Raw genomic sequence first — 18,453 nt, forward strand, 5'->3', positions numbered from 1 at the left:
CCAAAAAATTGCATAACTTTTCTATTTATTAATTATTATTATTTAATATTATATATTATAGCATTTCATAGAGGTCTCTTACAGGTGTATAAATAGTCCATTCATTCTCATATAATATGAAAATAAAGTGTAATCATTAAAATATTTTATGTCAGTTTTACCTAATAGGATGATTAAAAATGCAGATTAATACCCTGACCAAGATGTACTGAACCAGTACGTCTCTTAGAACTGGAACTGACATTTGACTGAATCCCTAGTTATTTTTTAGGTGTCTTAATAGAATCTATTAGAAAAACACATCTTTGATTGTGTTTTCATCTAACATGTTTTCAACTATAATAATTTATTTTGCATTAAGTTTGTTCTCTCAGAACAGGAAATTACTTTTCTCTCATAGCTCTGAGGTGTATAAACTGTTGATTCCATCAATACATTGAACAATACCCTGTTCTGTTGTTATCATTGTAGTCTTAATTCATTTGTCATATTGCTCTGGTTTTTCCTATCCTTACTTATCAGATAATGACCTTGTATTTTATTCATATTTTAACTCCATTTGATTGTCAATGCAATCTGTAGACTATCTCACAAGCATTGGTCAAAATATGACATTGGGCTATAAAATGAAATCTCGGTGAACTGTGGAGATGCTGCTGGGAGGACAGCACACATGAAGAATGGCAGATTAGCTCATCCAGCAGAGCTGGCTCAATAAGATCTGTCTCCTCAGAGATGAGTGGCTTCTCAGACAAGGCTACTTCCTTGGCTATGACAGGGTCTGTTGAGAGAATCTGCCAGTAAATATGGCCCCATCTCGAAGGTTAGGATTATCAGAATCCTCTGTTGTCAACCGCAAGACCTGCTGTACCAGCTCCTGTGTTTCTGGTGGTTTCTTGAGAAACAGTTTCTCTATGGCAGTAAGCAGAGTGAGCTGCACCTCGGTACTTTCTAGTAACTCATCTGCATTGTCGATTCGTTCAGCATATTCTCCCACCGTCCAAATCATAGCTGCTCCAGCATCTGGCTCATCCAGCGAGTCTAAGTTCTCACACAGAGTAGTAATGAGACTTTCATACCTGGGGTTCTTGCGGAAGATGTCCCTGATGACAACAGTTGCCTCTTGGACCACATAGTTTACTTTGGTCTGGCTGAGATCAAGCAATGTGCTTACACAATGATCTGCAGATTGCCCACTTGATGGCACACCGTCCGATGGCCCGCACAGCTTTGCAAAAAAAGCCAGCATCCGCCTCTGCGGCACAGTCCTTCAGTTCTGCCAGAACCTGAGCAATATTGCCTTGGGATGCCAAACGAAGCAGGATGTCCAGCTTCTCTAGTTTAACATAGATGGGATCATTATACTTCACAAAGAAGACCTTGATTTCCTGCTTTAAGATTTCAGGCCTTTTCTGAACAATGAGGTCGATGTTCCTCTGGGTGACGTAATACGCCTCTGGCTCCCCAGACTGTGAAGTGACTAGCGGAGGGGCCAACTTCTTTGGCAGCATATTGTCGTAGTCAGAGTCCTTGGGTAACAACTGTAGAAATGCCATTAGGACTTTTACTGCTGAAAGGACCACTGCTGAGCTGGCATGAGACAGCCAGGGAGTCACCCGCTCACAGGTGCTCCAAGCCTCTCGATCATCTTTAAGGCTCTAACTGGACAGGCGGTCCAGGATGAAAACCTGGCCCCATTCAGTGCACTCATTCAGGGCCATCAGCAGATTATTAGTATTCTGTGGGTTCAGATCGAATAAAGTGCTGTTTGGGTGAGACTCAGTGATTTCAGATAATGCTGCTACCGCCATTATGGATTTGAATCTGCCATGAGTTCCCTCAGAGAATCCAGAAGTCCCTGATCTTCCACCATTTCAGCATTGATATCATGGAGTTTTGCCACACAGACTGCTTTTGTTTTCCGAACACAGGGATCTTCATCCTCCAAACACATGCGCAGGGGCTCACAGACATATTCTGTAACCTTGTCCACCCGGGTGCACCCCATGGCTCTAACTGCCAAGGCCCAGATCAGAGGATTGGGATCTTCACAGTCCTTCACAAAGCTGTTGGCAGCCATGATGGCCATGCCTGGCTGACTCTTGGCGTCGTTCATCAGGCAGAGATACACAGCTTCTTTAGTTCCAGGTTGTCAGTCTGCACAAGTTCACTACACCTGGAAAGAGGGCGCTACCATCCTTCCCCACAATCAGCAGCAATCACTTTCTTCCCAGCCTCTTTTCTCTTTCTTTTCACTGTTAAGTTCAGCCTTTAATTCAAAGATTTCTCCTTCTTTGTTGGTTGTGAAGTACTTTGAGTCAGTCACGATATTGGATCTTTAGTGTGTCCCAGAGGCAAGGGCGGTGGCGAGGCGGCGGGGCGGGGGGCGCGGGGGGGGGCGGGGCGGAGGTTGGCAGCAGCCAGAGAACACAGCCCAAGTCAGCAATTCTTTTATAAACCCAGTGGACAGAGGTGACAGCTGTTTACTCTTAGGGCGATTGATGGCCCTTCAATTCACCCACATACATTTGAGCAAAAATTGACTACTTTGAAAGATGCTTGTTGCATTTTATACATCATGAGCATTTTCCATTTTAATAATCTATAATATTTGTTATCACTGTAAAAGAAAGAGATGTGCGTTATAAAATGAAATGTCAAACAGTAATGTATAAAGCCTTAGATAAGGTTATTGTAGCATGGATTTGATGTGTATACCCTGAGAGGAAAGCGCTGGCAGAGCAGGTGTTTAAGACAGAAGAGACTCAGGTGTAACTGATGCCGAAGGTGCTGGGGGAGGGAAGGGATTCAGAGCTTCCTGCCTGATGGCCTTGACTCGCTGTGTAGAGAAGGGGACGGCTTCTGCTGAGAGTGAAGGGGTAGTTGCTGCCAGGGAAATGGTGAGAGGGCCGACAGGCTGGCCGAGGGTGCTGCAAATAGGCAGTGGCTGTTCCGCGTGGCTCCCCTGCCAGTGATATAGGCCTGGGTTTTGATCATGGTTCTGCCCCCTAATTAGCTAAGTGTCATTGGCCAAATTACCAAACCTCTCTGAACCTGAGAAGTTGAGATGAAAAAGTTGAAAAGGTTGATGATTGAGAATCAATCCATGCTTGGATGACTGTGGAGTAAAAAGAAGCTTGGGAAAAGAAGTCATTGGCAAGATAGTGGTTTAAATGATAAATAATGAGGAAGCAAAGCAAGGAAGAAGCTAACAAGGAAGTGAAAGAAAATAAGGGGTGATATGAAAGAAGAATTTATTTTTATATATTTTCCTGTACTACAAAAGTAATGTATTTTAGTTTGAAACATTCATAAAAAACAAAACTCAAAAAATTTGCATTTCTATCCCTCAGAAATAAATACTATGAAATTTTCGTGTATGTCTTGCCAGTCCTTGTATTAAGCCGGGAAACTAGAGGTATAATTAAACATTCTACAGCCTGGGCTCCAGAGCCGGCCTCCTGGGCACATGCCATCATGCAAGGTGTGGAACAGTGATTCTCAAGGTTTTGGGTCGTGGGATCTCCTTATATCCTTAAAAATGGAAGATTCCTGCCCTGACATGTTGACTCAATTAGTTGGGCATCGTTCTGCAAAGCAAAAGGTCCCTGGTTTGGTCCCCAGTCAGGGTGGGTGCGAGATGCAAACAACTGGTGTTTCTCACTCTGGTCTCTCCCTCTTTCTCCCTCCCTTCCCCTCTCTCTAAAAATAAATAAATAAAATCTTTAAAAAATAACCATATTTTCCAAAACAAAAATTTAGTAAGAATGGTGCATTATACATTTTTGCAAACCTTTTTAAAAAAAGAAGACAAATGAACTTTCATATCTGCTTCTACATCAACTTCCTGCAATATGTTGTTTTGATTAAAGTATATAAAGCAAATCCAGTTCTTGAGGAAAAAGGAGTATTTCAATCGCTTTTTCAGATAATTGTGGATATTCTGTTCTTAAAAAAATTTTTGATTGATTTGAGAGAGGGGGAGAGAGAGGAGAGAGAAAAAACATCAATTTGTTGTTCTACTTATTTATGGATTCATTGGTTGATTCTTTTATGTGCCCTTATGAGGATCAAACCCACAACCTTGGCGTATCAGGACGGTGCTCCAACAAACTAAGCTACCCTGCCAGAGCTGGGTATTCTTTTTCGATACTACACCAAAACGTGGTAAATAGTTTCTTAATGGTTGGTTGCTATGTAGAATCTGAAGCCATATCAATGAAATTTTTGTAATCTGTTCCATTCGATTCCATTGCTTTTTCTTGAATTTGTAATGGGTCATTTGTTATAATTTTGATATACAATAGAAAATTTTATTAATGTCATCACCCATCTCAAAAATATTGAGAATGTCAAGGTCACAGTGGCAAATAGAAGTTTTTCAAAATTCAAAATTTCACTTGAAAGCTCAAATTTTATTACTAACAACAAACACTGTCAGTTGTCTTCCTTGAAGTGAGGCTCACTTTGTTTATTTTTTAAAATGTTTGCCAAATACCCAAGTCTGGCAGTGTCTGGTTCATCTCACTGCTCTAAAAATTGTACAGGTATTTTTCCTCCATGCAATCCTTGTACTCCCGTAAGCAGCAGAAGTGTCTATGTGTATTTCCCACTTTAATTCAGAAAATATTAAAGATGTGCACTCGTGAGTTGAGATTTAATAAAATTAATGTTTTACTGCTTCATCAAGGCCATTTCTTTGTTTGTTTTTCTAATCCATGACCATGTGGGCATCAGGAATACAATGAAACCCTGGCCTGGCTCAGTTGGTTTGTGGGTTCAATTCCTAGTCAGGTTCAATCCCAGGTCAGAGGACGTACGGGAGGCAACTGATTGATATTTCTCGTACACATCAATGTTTCTCTTTCTCTCTTATTTTCCTGGATTTATTCAAAAGCACCAGTAGTTCTACCCCCATGGCTTTTGTGCAAGTACCAACACAGTGCAAGAGGCAAATAACATCATAGTATTATTATTAAAATAATTTTGACCTCACAACCCCCCTGAAAGGGTCTTGGGACCTTAGAGGTTCATGGACCATACCATCAGAGCCATCATCACAGAGTAAGTTACCCAGTGTCTCCGGTTTCAGTTTCCTTATTTATAAAATAGGATTAATAATGCTACAGCTATCTCATAGGGTTGTTGTGAAAACTAAATGATTTAAAACATGTATTTATAACAGTCCCTGTTACATAACCATTTGCTAATATTATAATAAATCATATACCCAATGTCATTAAATGTTCTTCTAAAATAAATGTATTGAGTGAGTCCTGGCTGGTGGAATGAAAGCTCACAGGTTCAATTCCCAGTCAAGGAACATACCCAGGTTGTGGGTTTATGACCCTGGTAGGGCAAGTACAAGAAAGCAACTGATCGATGTTTCTCTCTTGCATCAATGTTTCTCTCTCTCCCTCCCTCCCTCTCTCTCTAAAAGCAATGAAAAAAAAAATGACCTCCAGTGAGAAAAAAAAAAAAATTCATTGCGAGTGTATTATTCCATATTAATGTAACAATTGTTTGGCATTAGGTTGTTTCCAACTTTTTCAACACCATTGTACATAATCCTTTGCCACTTCTCTGATTATTTAGAGTAAATTCCTAAAGTAGAATTGCCCAAAGAGCAGTCATGTGCTGCCTAATGATGGGGATGTGTTCTGATAAATGCGTCATCAGGTGATTTTGTCGTCATGCGCATCACAGAGTGCACTTCCACACACCTGGATGGTGTAGCCCACTACACACCTAGACTATATGGTGTCACCTATTACTCCTAGGCTACAAGCCTGTACAGCATGTTACTGTACAAAACATGGCTTAAATCAAGCACAAGAGAAAATGATGCGGTCAAGAGACATGGTTACCATGAGATGTATGAGGCTGCTGCTGGCGTAAACATGCATGCTGTTTTACAGCAAATTTTAAGTAGAAATAATTCATTGTAAAATAACAACAAAAAGTATAGTAAATATATAAATCAGTAACATAGTTATTATCAAGTATTTTGTACTTTACATAATTGTATGTGATATACTCTTATACGACTGGCAGCAGAGTTAGGTTTGTTTACACCAGCATCACCACAGACATGGAATTTGTTGCACTACATTACAATGACAACAGCGTCATAAGAGGCTACAATGTCACTAGGCATTTGTAATTTTCCAGCTCTATTATAATCCCAAGGGCCCGCCACTGTCTATGTGGTCTGTCATTGACAGAAACATCGTTTTGTGGTGCCTGATTGTACATGCATTTCTGCACAGTACTGCTGCAAAGTGTACAGAGAATATCAGAATGGGAGAGCTGAGAGGATAGGGGTCTGTGGCTTCAGCAGGGAGCGTTTCCTAAGATGGACACGATCCAGGATGCAGCTGCAAGCATGAAAGAATGGAGTGTGATGATGATCTCTAAGTTGGAAGAGGCCAAGGCATTGGCTAAGTCATCTTCATGAACACTGAGGTGGCCCAGTTGGGACGCAGAGGACACCAGGGACACAGGTCCTGTCATTACTTGATGGGCGGACTCTGCCAGAAGACAATTTTGCTTGGGGAACCACACCGAGGCCCAGGACAGCTGAAGTGACTACTACCTTTATAACCAACACCTGTAAGATTCCCAAGCCCTAGTTGACTAGTTGATGAAGTTGATTACTTCTTGTAATACTTGATTAGTCTCCCCCAAACTTTAGACACGAGTATCAAAATGGAACTCATCCATATAGTGCAAACAGTAAGTAGGTTTTCTAGTTTCATTTTGTTGAACCTCATTTACATTCAGGCTTTAAGATCTGACTTTGTGATACTGAAAATGAAATTCATGGAACATTGGCCCAGGCAGAATAGCTCAGATTACTGGGGAAAGGAGGGATTTCTCAATAAACAGTGCTATAACAAGTGGTTTCCCATATTAAAAAATTGAAATTAGCTCTGGCTGGTGTGGCTCAGTGGACTGAGTGTTGGCCTGAAAGTCGAAGGGTTGCTGGTTCGATTCCCAGTCAGGGCACATGCCTGGGTTGTAGGCAAGTTCCCCACTTGGGGGTGTGAGAGAAGCAACCGATCGATGTTTCACACATTGATGTTTCTCTCCCTCTCTTTCTCCATCCATTCCCCCCTCTCTAAAGATATTTAAAAAAATAATAAAAAATTAAAATTACATCCCTCTCTCGGTGTATACAAAAACCAATTCTGGATGGAATAAGAAATTTTTATGTAAAAGTGTGACATAATATAAAATATATATATTGGTTTCTGCCCCTGGTTCCTAGCATAGAGCTCCTAAACCCCTTGTAATTTCCTAAGTGATAAGAGCACTAGGAGCATTTTTATTCTAATGGGGCGACTCTGGACAGGTTCCTGGGTAGGCACTGGTCACCACAAAGATCAGCCATGATTCAGAAGCTTGGAATTTCGAGCTCCCCTCACTCCCCTTCTCCAGAGAGGGGAGAGGGACTGGAAATGGAGCTAATGGATCAGGCCTATGTGAAAAACCTCCACAGAATCTCAACAGCAGGGAGATCAGAGAGCGTCCAGGTTGCTGATCACACGGAGGCACTGGGAGAGTGGCGCGCCCAGAGAGGGCATGGAAGTGCCACGCCCCTCCTCATACCTGCCCCACACAGCTCTCCCCTCTGAATATTCACTTGTGTCACTTATCATCTCCTTTAATAAACTGGTAAACATAGGTGCTTCCCTGTTTTGTGAGCCACTCTAGCAAAGTAATCAGACCCATGGGGGAGAAGGTCACGGGAGCCTCCCATCTACAGCCATTTGGTCAGAAGCACAGGTGACAACCTGGGCTAGCAACTGGCATCTGAAGGAGGGCTGTCTGATGGGACTGAGCCCTTAGCTTGTGGAATCTGATGCTGTCTCTAGGTAAACAGTGTTGGAACTGAGTTGAATTCTTGGACATCCAGCTGGTGTCCCAGAATTACTTGTTGGTGTGGGAAAAACTCTACATATTTGGTGATCAGAAGTGTCAGGAATAAAGCGCGGTGTGTGAAGGAGACTCCCATGAGAGAAACACACAGGGGAAAAGAACTGGGTTTTCCTATTCAGGAAGAAAAAAATCTGAGTCTTTGTATTACAGATGCACAAAACCATTTAACTTTAAAAAGAAAACAGAGTATCTTTCTGGCCTCTGGAAGTTTTCTGGACACAAGAATCACTAACCTTGAAAGAAAAGACTAAGAAATTTGACATCAAAGATGTTGTTCACTAAAGTACACCTTTTAAAAAGTGAAAAGGCAAGTCATAAATAGAGGGAACACATTTGCAATATATCTATATATCTATATCTATATGCACATAACCAATAATGATTTAGTATCAAGAATAAAGCACCCTACAGAACATCAATATAAAGACAACCCAATAGAAAAATGGACAAAAGATATGAAGAGACATTTCACAAAAAATACAAAAACTTATTTAGAAATATATGAAAAGATGACTGATCTCATTAGTAAGCAGGGAAATACAGATTAAGACCACAATGAGTGATCATTTTATCCTCACTAGATTGACACCAATTAAGATGTACTAACGGTATCAAGTTCCGGAAAGGACGTGGTCAGTAGGAATTCTTACATTGTAGGAGTGCAGATTTGCACAACCACTTTGAGAAACGATTCGGCATCACCCTGTAAAGTATCCTAAAGACACTCTTGCACAGGTGCATCAGGAGAGATGTATAAAAACCTCCACTGTAACCCCGTTGATAATAAAAAAATAATTGGCAGCAATGCAAATGTCTACCAATAGGGAAATAAAGATTGTAGTCTATTCACAGAATGTAATACTGTACAATCATGAAAAGTGAATAGGTACATACAATTTTGATGAACCTCAGAAACAAAATGTTAAAAAAAACAAGTCCAGAAAATCTCACAGTATATAAGTGTTTTTTGTAAAGCTCAAAAACAAATAGAACTAAACATATCCTGGTCAGGAAGCTATGTGTATATGAGAAAACTGTGAAAGGAAAATAGTTATCTTTGAGGAGCATGTGGAGAGGTAGGTTCAAGAAGGCATAGGTATGTGGCCAGGAAATGTTCTAGCTCTTAAATTTGAGTAACCTCAGATATGTTCCTTTTTTTTTTCTTATGCTTTATAGCTTACACATAAGTATTTTATGTGTCAATTATTTACCTCTTTAATATAATAAAGGGTGACATTATGTGAATTTTGCATTCTATCCCATACCCTACAAAAAGCTTTCCTCTAAATTTGGGGCTCCAAGGTTTCACAGTCAGGCCTCAAGGACCCCTGATCTTTGGTGTTGACTGCTGCCTACTTTTCCACCTTTCTCAGGCCACTCACCCAACCAGCCTCTGAGCTACTCAGTTCCTCCAAAGCACCTCCACACCACCAGCACATACTGTTCCTATTGACTGGAAACATCCCTTTGTCTTCCTTGCCAGCTGATGAACAACTTTTCACCAGTAGAAAGCTCAGATGTTACCTCCAGGAGCCTTTCCGGAGGCTGCGAGAGTTCGGCACTTTCTCCTCGCCGTTTCCAGGGAGCCTTGCTCACGGCTCCTTGGGGCACAGCGGACGTGTGTAATCGCCCATTTACGCACCCGCCCTGCCCTAGACTCTGAGTCCCCAAAGGCCGGTGCTGCTGTCTATTTATGAGGCCCCAGTGCCTAACACAATGACTCCCAGCAAAGCTACCCTTCACGCAAGCAAATTAGCCCCAGGGCAGGGGAAATGTAAGGAGAGACCAGGATTTAGAGACTAGGTATGGAAGACACAGAGAACTCAACAGGGAATGCTCTCCTTCATACCATATGCCCCTCTCTCACTCAAAGCTATCACTATTTGAAGAAAAAAACTGCGACGCTTTATTTAGGCTGTAATGGTTACAGATATCATATCTAGCCCTATATCCCACCCCACCCTGTGCAGCCCCTGAGTAGGCTCAGCTCAGCTCCCCTTTCCCTCCAGTCTCATTTCTTGTCCTCCTCTTTCTTTTCCTTCTTGCCGTCCTTGGTGGCCTGCGAGGCCAGGGAGCCCATGGCATTTCGAATGGCCTCATTGTTGGGATCCACACCTGGAAGGTTCTCCAGCACACTCTGAAGGAATTCGGGGTCCTGCATCACGTCATAATCATCCTCCTCCTGAAAAAGGGGAGCGTCAGCGCAGGGCAGGGCCTGGGAGCGCGCTGCTGCCTGAGCCCCTCTCCCTGCCTGTCCGGGGGGCGGGTGGGGGGGACTCCTCTGGCCGAGGGTGGGCAGGGCGATTCAGGAAATGCCCAGTGCCTATACGTGGTATGAACGCAAACACTTATTACTGGCCAAACAGAGGGGACACCTGCGAGCTCTGCTTCCTGAGCCCAAAGGGTAAAGTCAGATGCCACCATGTTCAGGTTTCCTGCTATTCAACACCCACTCCTCCTTTTTCTTCTTCCTAGTCCCTCTTTTCATTCTCCTAGGAAGATGACATCCTAGAGAACTGTCCAGATGAGGCTGCTCCCACCAGCAAGGATGGAAAACTAGAATACTGAGCCACTTCTCCTACCCCGACCACTAGCATTCTATTGCCTGAGCAAGCTTTACATACAAGAAACATAGACCCATGTGTCTATTTCCTTCTGTTTCTCCAAGAGCTCGTCCCTAGAGCCCTGAGAGAGGACAGCCCCGGGCCTAGAGAGCTGAGGATCTGAACACCAGGGGGAGTTGCGCCGGACGGGGGCAGGAAGTCATCACCGGCCCTCACCTTGGCGGGCTCAGATGTGTCCATGGCTGAACTGGCATCAATGTCAGCTGATTCTGCCTGGCCAAACTCTGAGGAAAAGAGGTCAGTCTGTTCAGTTCCATTTCCCCATCCCAAGCTCTCTGCCTAAAAACTACCGCAGGCCCTGACTCACCTGCACCTTGCAGGGACATCTGCATGGCATAAGCAATCTGCTCCTCCTCGGTCATACTGCTTAGGTCAGGGAGCCCAGTGCGGCTGAACTCCTGCTGGCTGATGGTCATCTTCAGCAGGGCGTCGTCGGAGTCTGGAAAGGGAGGAGAGCGGCCAGGTCGAACTGGTGCCGTGCTTCATACACACCCACGCCCAAAGCATTTCCTCAGCCCACACGGGCCCACACTGCCAGACCCCCACTCCCGTGTCTACACCAGCTTCCACGGAGCGCGCTGCAGTCCCGGGACTTCAGTTTCCACCTCTTTCACCTTCAGTCCCAGTCGCAGCAATGCCAGCCTCGGCAGCTGAGGCTGCAGCTGCCCGCCGCGCCTCCTCCTCCTGCCGCTGCCGCTGCTCTTCCATAGAAACGCGAAGGGCCTGGCAAAGAGCAGGACACTGTCAGATGCTCTCCCACCCGCCCTCACTCACGGGGAAATCAGCTGCGGGGTGGCAAAGGAGCACAGAGGCAGTTTCTGGTTTATACATATGGAGAAGCTGGAGAGGTGATACAGGAGAAAAAGGACTTTGGGGAGAAGCCTGGAGTTTAATCAGGAGAAGGGAACAGGAGTCTGACAGTGATGCCCCTAGAGAGCAGACAGAATCATGCAGCACAGGGACCAAACGCAGGGTGTCTGGGGAAATGAGCGAGGGTGTTTAGAGCTGTCTAGCCCTGAAGAAGCCATGTGGCATACGGATGTGTCAGTAGACGCAGGAGGACCCTTGGGCTCTACCTGAGGTCAATGTTTGCTCACCAGGGCCAGCTCAGGATCAGCACTGGGATCTACTCCAAATTCAAAGTCACTGGCACCGAGACCCAGCATGGCACCGCCTTCGCCAGCCAGAATTGGAGAGCTGATGAGGGCATCAGCCAGGCTGGGTCCAGGAGGCACTGTCACCAGATGAGAACCGGTTCCATCTTTGCCATTCAGGGTGTTTACAAAGGCTGTCAGCTTTTCCGTGTTCACCTCCTAGGGGAGGAAAGACCATGAGAGACTTGCCTTTCGGCCCTGCTCGCTCCCCACTCTCTGCCTTTTCAGTCCTGGCCTGTAGCTCCTCTCCCACAGCGCAGCCGCTCCTCTGGGTAAGGACTGTTCTCAGTTTACAGCCAAATCAAGCCAACGCCCCCCAGCCAGTCCTTACTCACCTCTTCCCCAAAATTGATAATGTCAACATTTACTTTCTCCTTCTTGAGGCGTTTTGCCAGTTTCACCAGCTGGGAACAGGGAGAAAGAAAAATGAGGAAATCTGTTCCATATCGGGGGCGGGGGCAGGGCGGGGAGCAGGCGTGCGGGGGGGAGTGACACACCTCACAAAAACATACAGAAGTCAGCTGGCCTCCCCAAGGTCCCCCACTAAACCCGAAACTCTGCATATTCACCTCTCCCCAAGCTCATGAACCTCGGCCAGGCTCTCCTAAGGGCTGGCAGACCCTATCCCCAAACACGTTCCACCCAATCTCCCCAGCTCTCCCCTGGACTCACATCCTTCTCATTGTCCTCCACAGGGCTCCCCACAAAGGCAATGATGCGCATCTTGTGATTCTTGCCCTGTCGGTGCTTCAGAGCCAACTTGCAAAGAAAGAGGAAGTTCTCGGAGTCAGCCAGGGGAATCACTGAGCTCTTCCCTCTGTCCCTCTGTTGTTTTCTTATCGTTTCCACACACCTCAAGGCTCCCAGCCAGAATCATGCTCACACCAGGTCTAAACCCCTTCCTTCACCCTTCCCTTCTTGTGATTCACCCCGTCGCACCCTTTCTCTTCCTTTTTCTAGATCATCTCTCTTCCCTTGCTCTGGTTCTAGCTCAAGATTCCAAGAGAGAAATGAAAACCATGGAGGCAGAACATCAGAGCAAGGAGGAAAAAGTAAGGGCTCCAGGAGGACTCACGTGGGCCACGCGGATGCCAGTGCAGAAGGTGATCTTGCCCTTGGGTTGAACAGTGTGAAGCTTGGACAGGATGCGGCCGGTGTCAGGGGTGAGCGTGGTCAGCACTTCACAGTCACTGGAACGTGGGGAAAACATTTCTATGATTTCAGGTCAAGACAGTGTCTCCAAACTATGTTTGACTCATCTTTTCCTTAGAGAACTTGGAAATAACTGTAATTTCTATTTTTCTTAATCAAACACCTGAAAGTTCTCACCATGAGGAATAACAAATTGTAATTATGTGGGGTAGGGATGTTAACTAAACTTATTGTCGTAATCGCTTCACACTACAGTTGACCCTTCCACAATGCTGGCATTAGGAGCACAGCTGGAAACCCATGTATAACTTTTAACTCTCCCAAAACTTAACCAGCTCCTCAGTATCCACTAGGGATTAGTTCCAGGAACCCCACACACACACCAAAATCTGTAGATGCTCAAGTCCCTTATATAAAAATGGCACAGAACAACACATATAGTTGGCCCTCCACATCCGGGATTCCAAATTGCGATAAAAAATACTGACTCTGAACCACAATTAGCTTAGTCAGTGGATATAAAACCTGGGGATATGAAGAGCCAACTGTACATTTATTTTTAAAAATCTACATATAAGTGGACCCATGGAGTTCAAACCCATATTGTTCAAGGGTCAACTGTATATACATTTATCAAATCATTATGTGGTATACCTTAAACTTATACAATGTTATGTATCAATTATATCTCAGTAAAACGGGAAGAAAATATCTAGTACTCAGCAGATGTGTGGCACAGAAAACCAGTGGCCGACTCTGTAAGACCTGTCCTCTTCCTCCCAATGTCTCCCCCTACTCCTCGCAGGTTATCTTGCTGGCAGGCCTGAGGATCCTCCAGCGCAGCTGGTGCCACTGTGTCTTTCTCCCACTGTTTCCATTTCTAGACTCATTTTCCAGGTAACAACATGTATGCTGGGACGGGCAGTTACTCATTCGAGGATTATCAATTCCTATAAGTAAGTCACTTTTGGGGTAACAGGATGTGTGAAATATGCCCTAGGGCTCTGACCCAAAAACCCTTTTCACTGACTTTAAAATATACTGTGAAATTTTACACCAGGAAATTGAGCTTCAAAACTGTATTAAATTCAGGTTAATAATTGCCCTGACTGGTGTGGCCCAATTGGTTGAGCGTCGTCCTGCAAAGCAAAAGGTCGCCAGTGTGATTCCCAGTCAGGGCGCACACCTGGACTGTGGACCAGGTTCCTGGTCAGTCGGGGCACGTACCAGAGGCAACCAAGTGATGCTTCTCTCCTTCTCTTTCTCTCTCCCTCCCCCTCTCTCTAAAAATAAATACATAAAATCTTTAAAAGGAAAAAATTGCAGGTTAATATTAAAAACAAGTTACTATTTACATTTGCACTAAACAGTGAGAAAGGTAGTCTAAAAAGGCGACGGGCAAAAGCAGCCTCCTGAAATCTATAAAAGAAAGGGTAGCAACCTTGATGCCACAGCAGGTAACGTGTGGGAAATCCCCACCCACCTGCGCAAACCCCCTCATCCCCCGCCCCACGCACTTGGCCAGTGTGATGAGGCCCACGTTGTTCTCAGGGTTGCTGCGCGTCTTGGAGTGACATACTATGTTGACAGCGTCCTGTTGTGCCTGCAGCCGGGTGGGTAAGAAGTCCCCATTCCGCATATATTCGCTGTTGTCCACGCTATTAGATTAGGAGTGAAGAAGAGAAAAGACACATTGTGTACGATCGAGGCATCCTCTCCAGCTCCAGAGACCTCCACCTCCTCCACCACCTCTCCTGCAAGAGGCCCCGTTGGGGATAACAGTGCCTCTCAGTCTTTGTGGAAGGCAGAGTCACCTGTGGCTCTTTTTTTTAATATACAGATGACTGAGCCTTAACACAGACTTACTGACTCAAAATGACCAAAGGAAGAAAAAAACATTTAAATCTCCACAAGTGATTCTGATAAGCACCGAAGGTTGCAATCTACTGATGTATCACAACCACCTTTTTATAAGGTGCTTTTAAGTGCTATTAAGCATTGCCATGGATGAACATTCTAAGTCTGCCATTAAAATGGGAGTATTCCAAAGGTAAGAAATGAAGATGGCAACTTAAAAATACTTAGAAAATAATCCACTTGGCAGCACCGAGTGCAGGAAAATACCATGCAGTCATCTGGTTAAATGTGTAACAGCTGGACTGAACTGCAAAAATGAGGTTTCATGGTTTTGGGGTCTCACCTCTTCTATCCCTGCAACTTTTGATAATCTTCAAGAATCCAGATCACATGAACTACAAGCTCCAGCTTCCCAGAGACCGAAAGAAGGCAGGTATACAGCCCATGAACAGAATCAATTCTCGATGACCAAGGTCCCTTAGAACTCTAAGTCAACGATTCTATCTGTGCTAATGAAGAAAGCTGTGTCCTAGATATGGCACCTCATTTTTATTGGCAAGCAAAATATGGGCTAGGGAGGCAATTTTCTTCTTTAGTATCCTTTGCGTGGCAAGAAATAGAAACCAAAAATGATGGAGAGAGATAATTAAGTAGCTACTGGAAGGTAAGTATAACAGGGAGTAAAGGGTAGTGTTCTTCAGGCATAGGTTCAAATCTCCATTCTGCAACTGGCTAGTTCCATGATTCTCAGGAAGTTGCTTAATGTCTCTAAGTTCCACTTATCTCATCTATAAATGAGTTTTATTGTATCAACCCTATCGTATTGCTATGAGAATTAAATGCACAGAAAGTACTTAGCACAATGCCTAACAGTAAGCATGAAACACAGACTAGTTCTTATAATGGAAACTCAGTCTACATAAAGGAGGTCAAGGGCTGGCTCTACTGACCATGCATTATTATTCTTTTTCCCTCCAATACACTGTTTCTGTTTATTCCCCCAGCACGGAAGTAACTGCCTCTTTAGTTTAAAATACAGTGATCAGTCCAAATAAAAACCAATGGAGGCTTTGCAGATTATCTTGCTAGAATAGCTACTAAGTACAGTAAAACCTCAGTTCTCGAATGTCTCCCATCTTGAACAATTCAGTTTACAACCAAGTTATTTACAGAAAAATGTCTCCGCTGTCAAACAAACTTCAGTTCTCAATCCAACAACTTTCATGCTGATACCTGAATGATCAGTCACACATCTCTCAGGCAACAAAGGATATTTGGTTTTCAAACAAATCGCTTTTCAAACAGCATTCTGGAATGAATTAAGTTCAAGAACCGAGGTTCCACTATATAAGGACTGTGGGCAAGACCAGCAAATGGATGAGGACTGGAAGAAAGTGTCAAAGAAAGAAAAGGGGGCTTGAGAGAGAGACAGTGGAGAACACAGCAGTAGTTCTCACACTCCGTCATGCATCAGAACCACTGGGAGGGTGATGGCAAGGGCGGCGGAGTTAAAAACACAGGTGCCTAACACCTATGTGCGCATCCCAGAAAACCACGTTGCTTAGTTTTCCCAATTTTGAACTTTATATGAATGGAATATGTGTTTCTTGTGACTACTCTTGCTTAACAGTATATAATTTTTTCCAACAAAAATCCTTATCAAAACAAGGGCTTATGATATTGTCCAGTTATTCCATAAAAGTCTTCATTAAAAAAAGACTACACATGCCTGGACTTCCCTGGCTGGGAGTCTGACTCAGCAGATGGACAAGAGTCAAACAGTGGTAATTTTTAATAAACTCCTTCAGAGAATCTGAGGGAAGCAAAGCATGAGGCCCCACAGAAAAAAAGGAGTGGCTCTTATCATTATCCTGTGCCTCAGCTATTACAATAGGCCACCAATATGTCTCTCTGGGCCAAATATTTTCTCCTCCACCAAGCCAGATCATTATTAAATGTCATTTTGCATACAGCTCTGTGTCCACCATCTCAAAACTTTCCAACAGTCCTCTGCTGAGGGGTACAAGACAGAGTTCAGCCACTGCCAGTTTGACATTTGTGGTCTTCTACCTGGTCCCATCTACCTTTGGAAAAATAAAGGAACTCCCTTCAACCAACGACCTTATAATAAAGTCACACTAGTCAAAGTTCTAATCCCTAAGCCTGCCTTGGGCATTTACATCTCAGCAGCTTTATGCCCTCCCCCTAACTAGAAAGCCTTCTTCTTCCCAATATTTGTCTAAGTCCCTGCCCATGGGCTCCTCTGAAGTTCTTTCTTGAGGGCTCCTCAAGCACCATGGCAACTAATACACGGGCAGTGCTGTACTATCTACAGAGAACCATCGCTTACATTTTATCTAACTGTGCTATAAGGAGAGTGGGTATTACTCCCATTTTACAGATAGATTTACTACATTCTCTAGAACATGCAACTGGTAAATAACAAACAAACAAACAAACAAACAAACAGGTTTCTGGATTCCAAATCCTGTCCTTTGTGCACTCTAACATGCTCTCTCCCAGGGGTTGCCAGATTTAGCAAACAAAAATACACAACTCTTAGTTAAAATTGAATTTCAGGTACATAGCAAATTAACTCTTTAGTGGAAGTATGTTTCACACAATATTTGGGACATAGATCCATTTTTTATATTGAAAAGTATTATTGAGCTGAAATTCATATTTAACTGGGCATCCTATGTTTTTTATCTGGCAATGCCTTGCTCACACACAGAAGAAACTCCTGCGACTTTCTAAGAGTCTGTGTCCTCAGCTTCTAATCCAACTCAGTGCACTCTCAGCCCAAGTCTGGGACCGATAGAGAGCTGGCTCGCGTTTGTGTCAGAGTCTTGGGTTTAAAATCTTAGCCTCACCACCTAATTAGCTGTGTGACTTTGAGTAAGTCATTTAAAATTATCGTTATCCCCATCTGTAAACTTAAAGTGTTGTAAGGTTCAAGTGAGATGAAGTAAATTAATGCCTGACACGTAGAAAGCACTCTATAAACAGCACCTCTGAAGATGACAGAGGAGTTCGAGACGCGTGAATGGACGGGGGAAGAGATCAGAGTCCCTCTTCCTCGTATCTATTATGTTGGGAAGAGGAGGGCAGAAGACTATCACGATGAGTCCGGCAAACGGGACTCAGGCTAGAGACAGACCTGGGGCTGGTTTAGAGAACACGACGCTGGAACGGAGAAGAGCAGCAGGGGTGGCTGGTCAACGACTCTTCGCGGGTGAGGGTTAACACGGGTTACCCTGGGCCTGTCCTCTCCCGGGCCTCGGGATGATGACTCAGGGAGTCGAAAGGGCTCCTTCCCTCCCAGCCCAAGGCCGCATCTCGCCCATCGGCCTCCCGCCCCAACCCCAGGCCCATTCGGCCTCCGTGCGACACGCGCCCCCGATCCAGTCCCGCCCCTCACGAGGCTCCGAAGTAGTCCCTCACCAAACCATAGTGCTTTCCAAGACCATCTTGCCACCGTCCTCCCTCCCAGGCCGGTTCTCACGGACTTCTTAACAACAACTCCTTCAATTGGCCCAGCGCTCAGCACCAATCACAGGCCCCGGTTTGGCGAACTGGTTCCGCCCCCACCCCGCGCTGCATTCTGGGAGTTGTAGGCGCTGCCAAATTGAAGGGACGTGGGAAGGAGGAGTGACCGAAATAACACACAAAAATGTTATTGCCCACCATTCAAGTTCTCTGGTGCAGTTCGCTGCTGGTGGAGT

At 44.5% G+C, this 18,453-nt stretch overlaps 1 protein-coding gene and 1 pseudogene across 2 annotated transcripts; both read right to left on the minus strand.

Annotated features, from left to right (window-relative positions):
- Positions 1 to 566: 566 nt before the first annotated feature.
- LOC129062128 (AP-2 complex subunit beta-like) lies at positions 567 to 2,997 on the minus strand (annotated as a pseudogene).
- A 6,827-nt stretch (positions 2,998 to 9,824) lies between these two features.
- Positions 9,825 to 18,249, minus strand: PSMD4 (proteasome 26S subunit ubiquitin receptor, non-ATPase 4). 2 transcript variants are annotated; one of them, XM_054563141.1, is made up of 10 exons: positions 18,173 to 18,249; positions 14,389 to 14,529; positions 12,795 to 12,909; positions 12,392 to 12,478; positions 12,055 to 12,123; positions 11,663 to 11,878; positions 11,171 to 11,288; positions 10,873 to 11,004; positions 10,722 to 10,789; positions 9,825 to 10,123 (listed from the first exon to the last, which is right to left on the minus strand). In XM_054563141.1, exons 1-10 carry the CDS (start codon positions 18,196 to 18,198, stop codon positions 9,953 to 9,955), a joined length of 1,143 nt encoding a protein of 380 aa, XP_054419116.1. In that variant the 5' UTR covers positions 18,199 to 18,249; the 3' UTR covers positions 9,825 to 9,952. The 2 variants fall into 2 exon arrangements, with proteins under 2 accessions (XP_054419116.1, XP_054419117.1); XM_054563142.1 differs by having other exon boundaries at positions 9,826 to 10,123; positions 11,180 to 11,288.
- Between the last annotated feature and the right edge of the window lie 204 nt (positions 18,250 to 18,453).

This window comes from Pteronotus mesoamericanus, unplaced genomic scaffold (assembly GCF_021234165.1).
Source record: "Pteronotus mesoamericanus isolate MK-2021 breed Mesoamerican mustached bat unplaced genomic scaffold, CSHL_Meso_final scaffold_705, whole genome shotgun sequence".
NCBI lineage: Eukaryota > Metazoa > Chordata > Mammalia > Chiroptera > Mormoopidae > Pteronotus > Pteronotus mesoamericanus.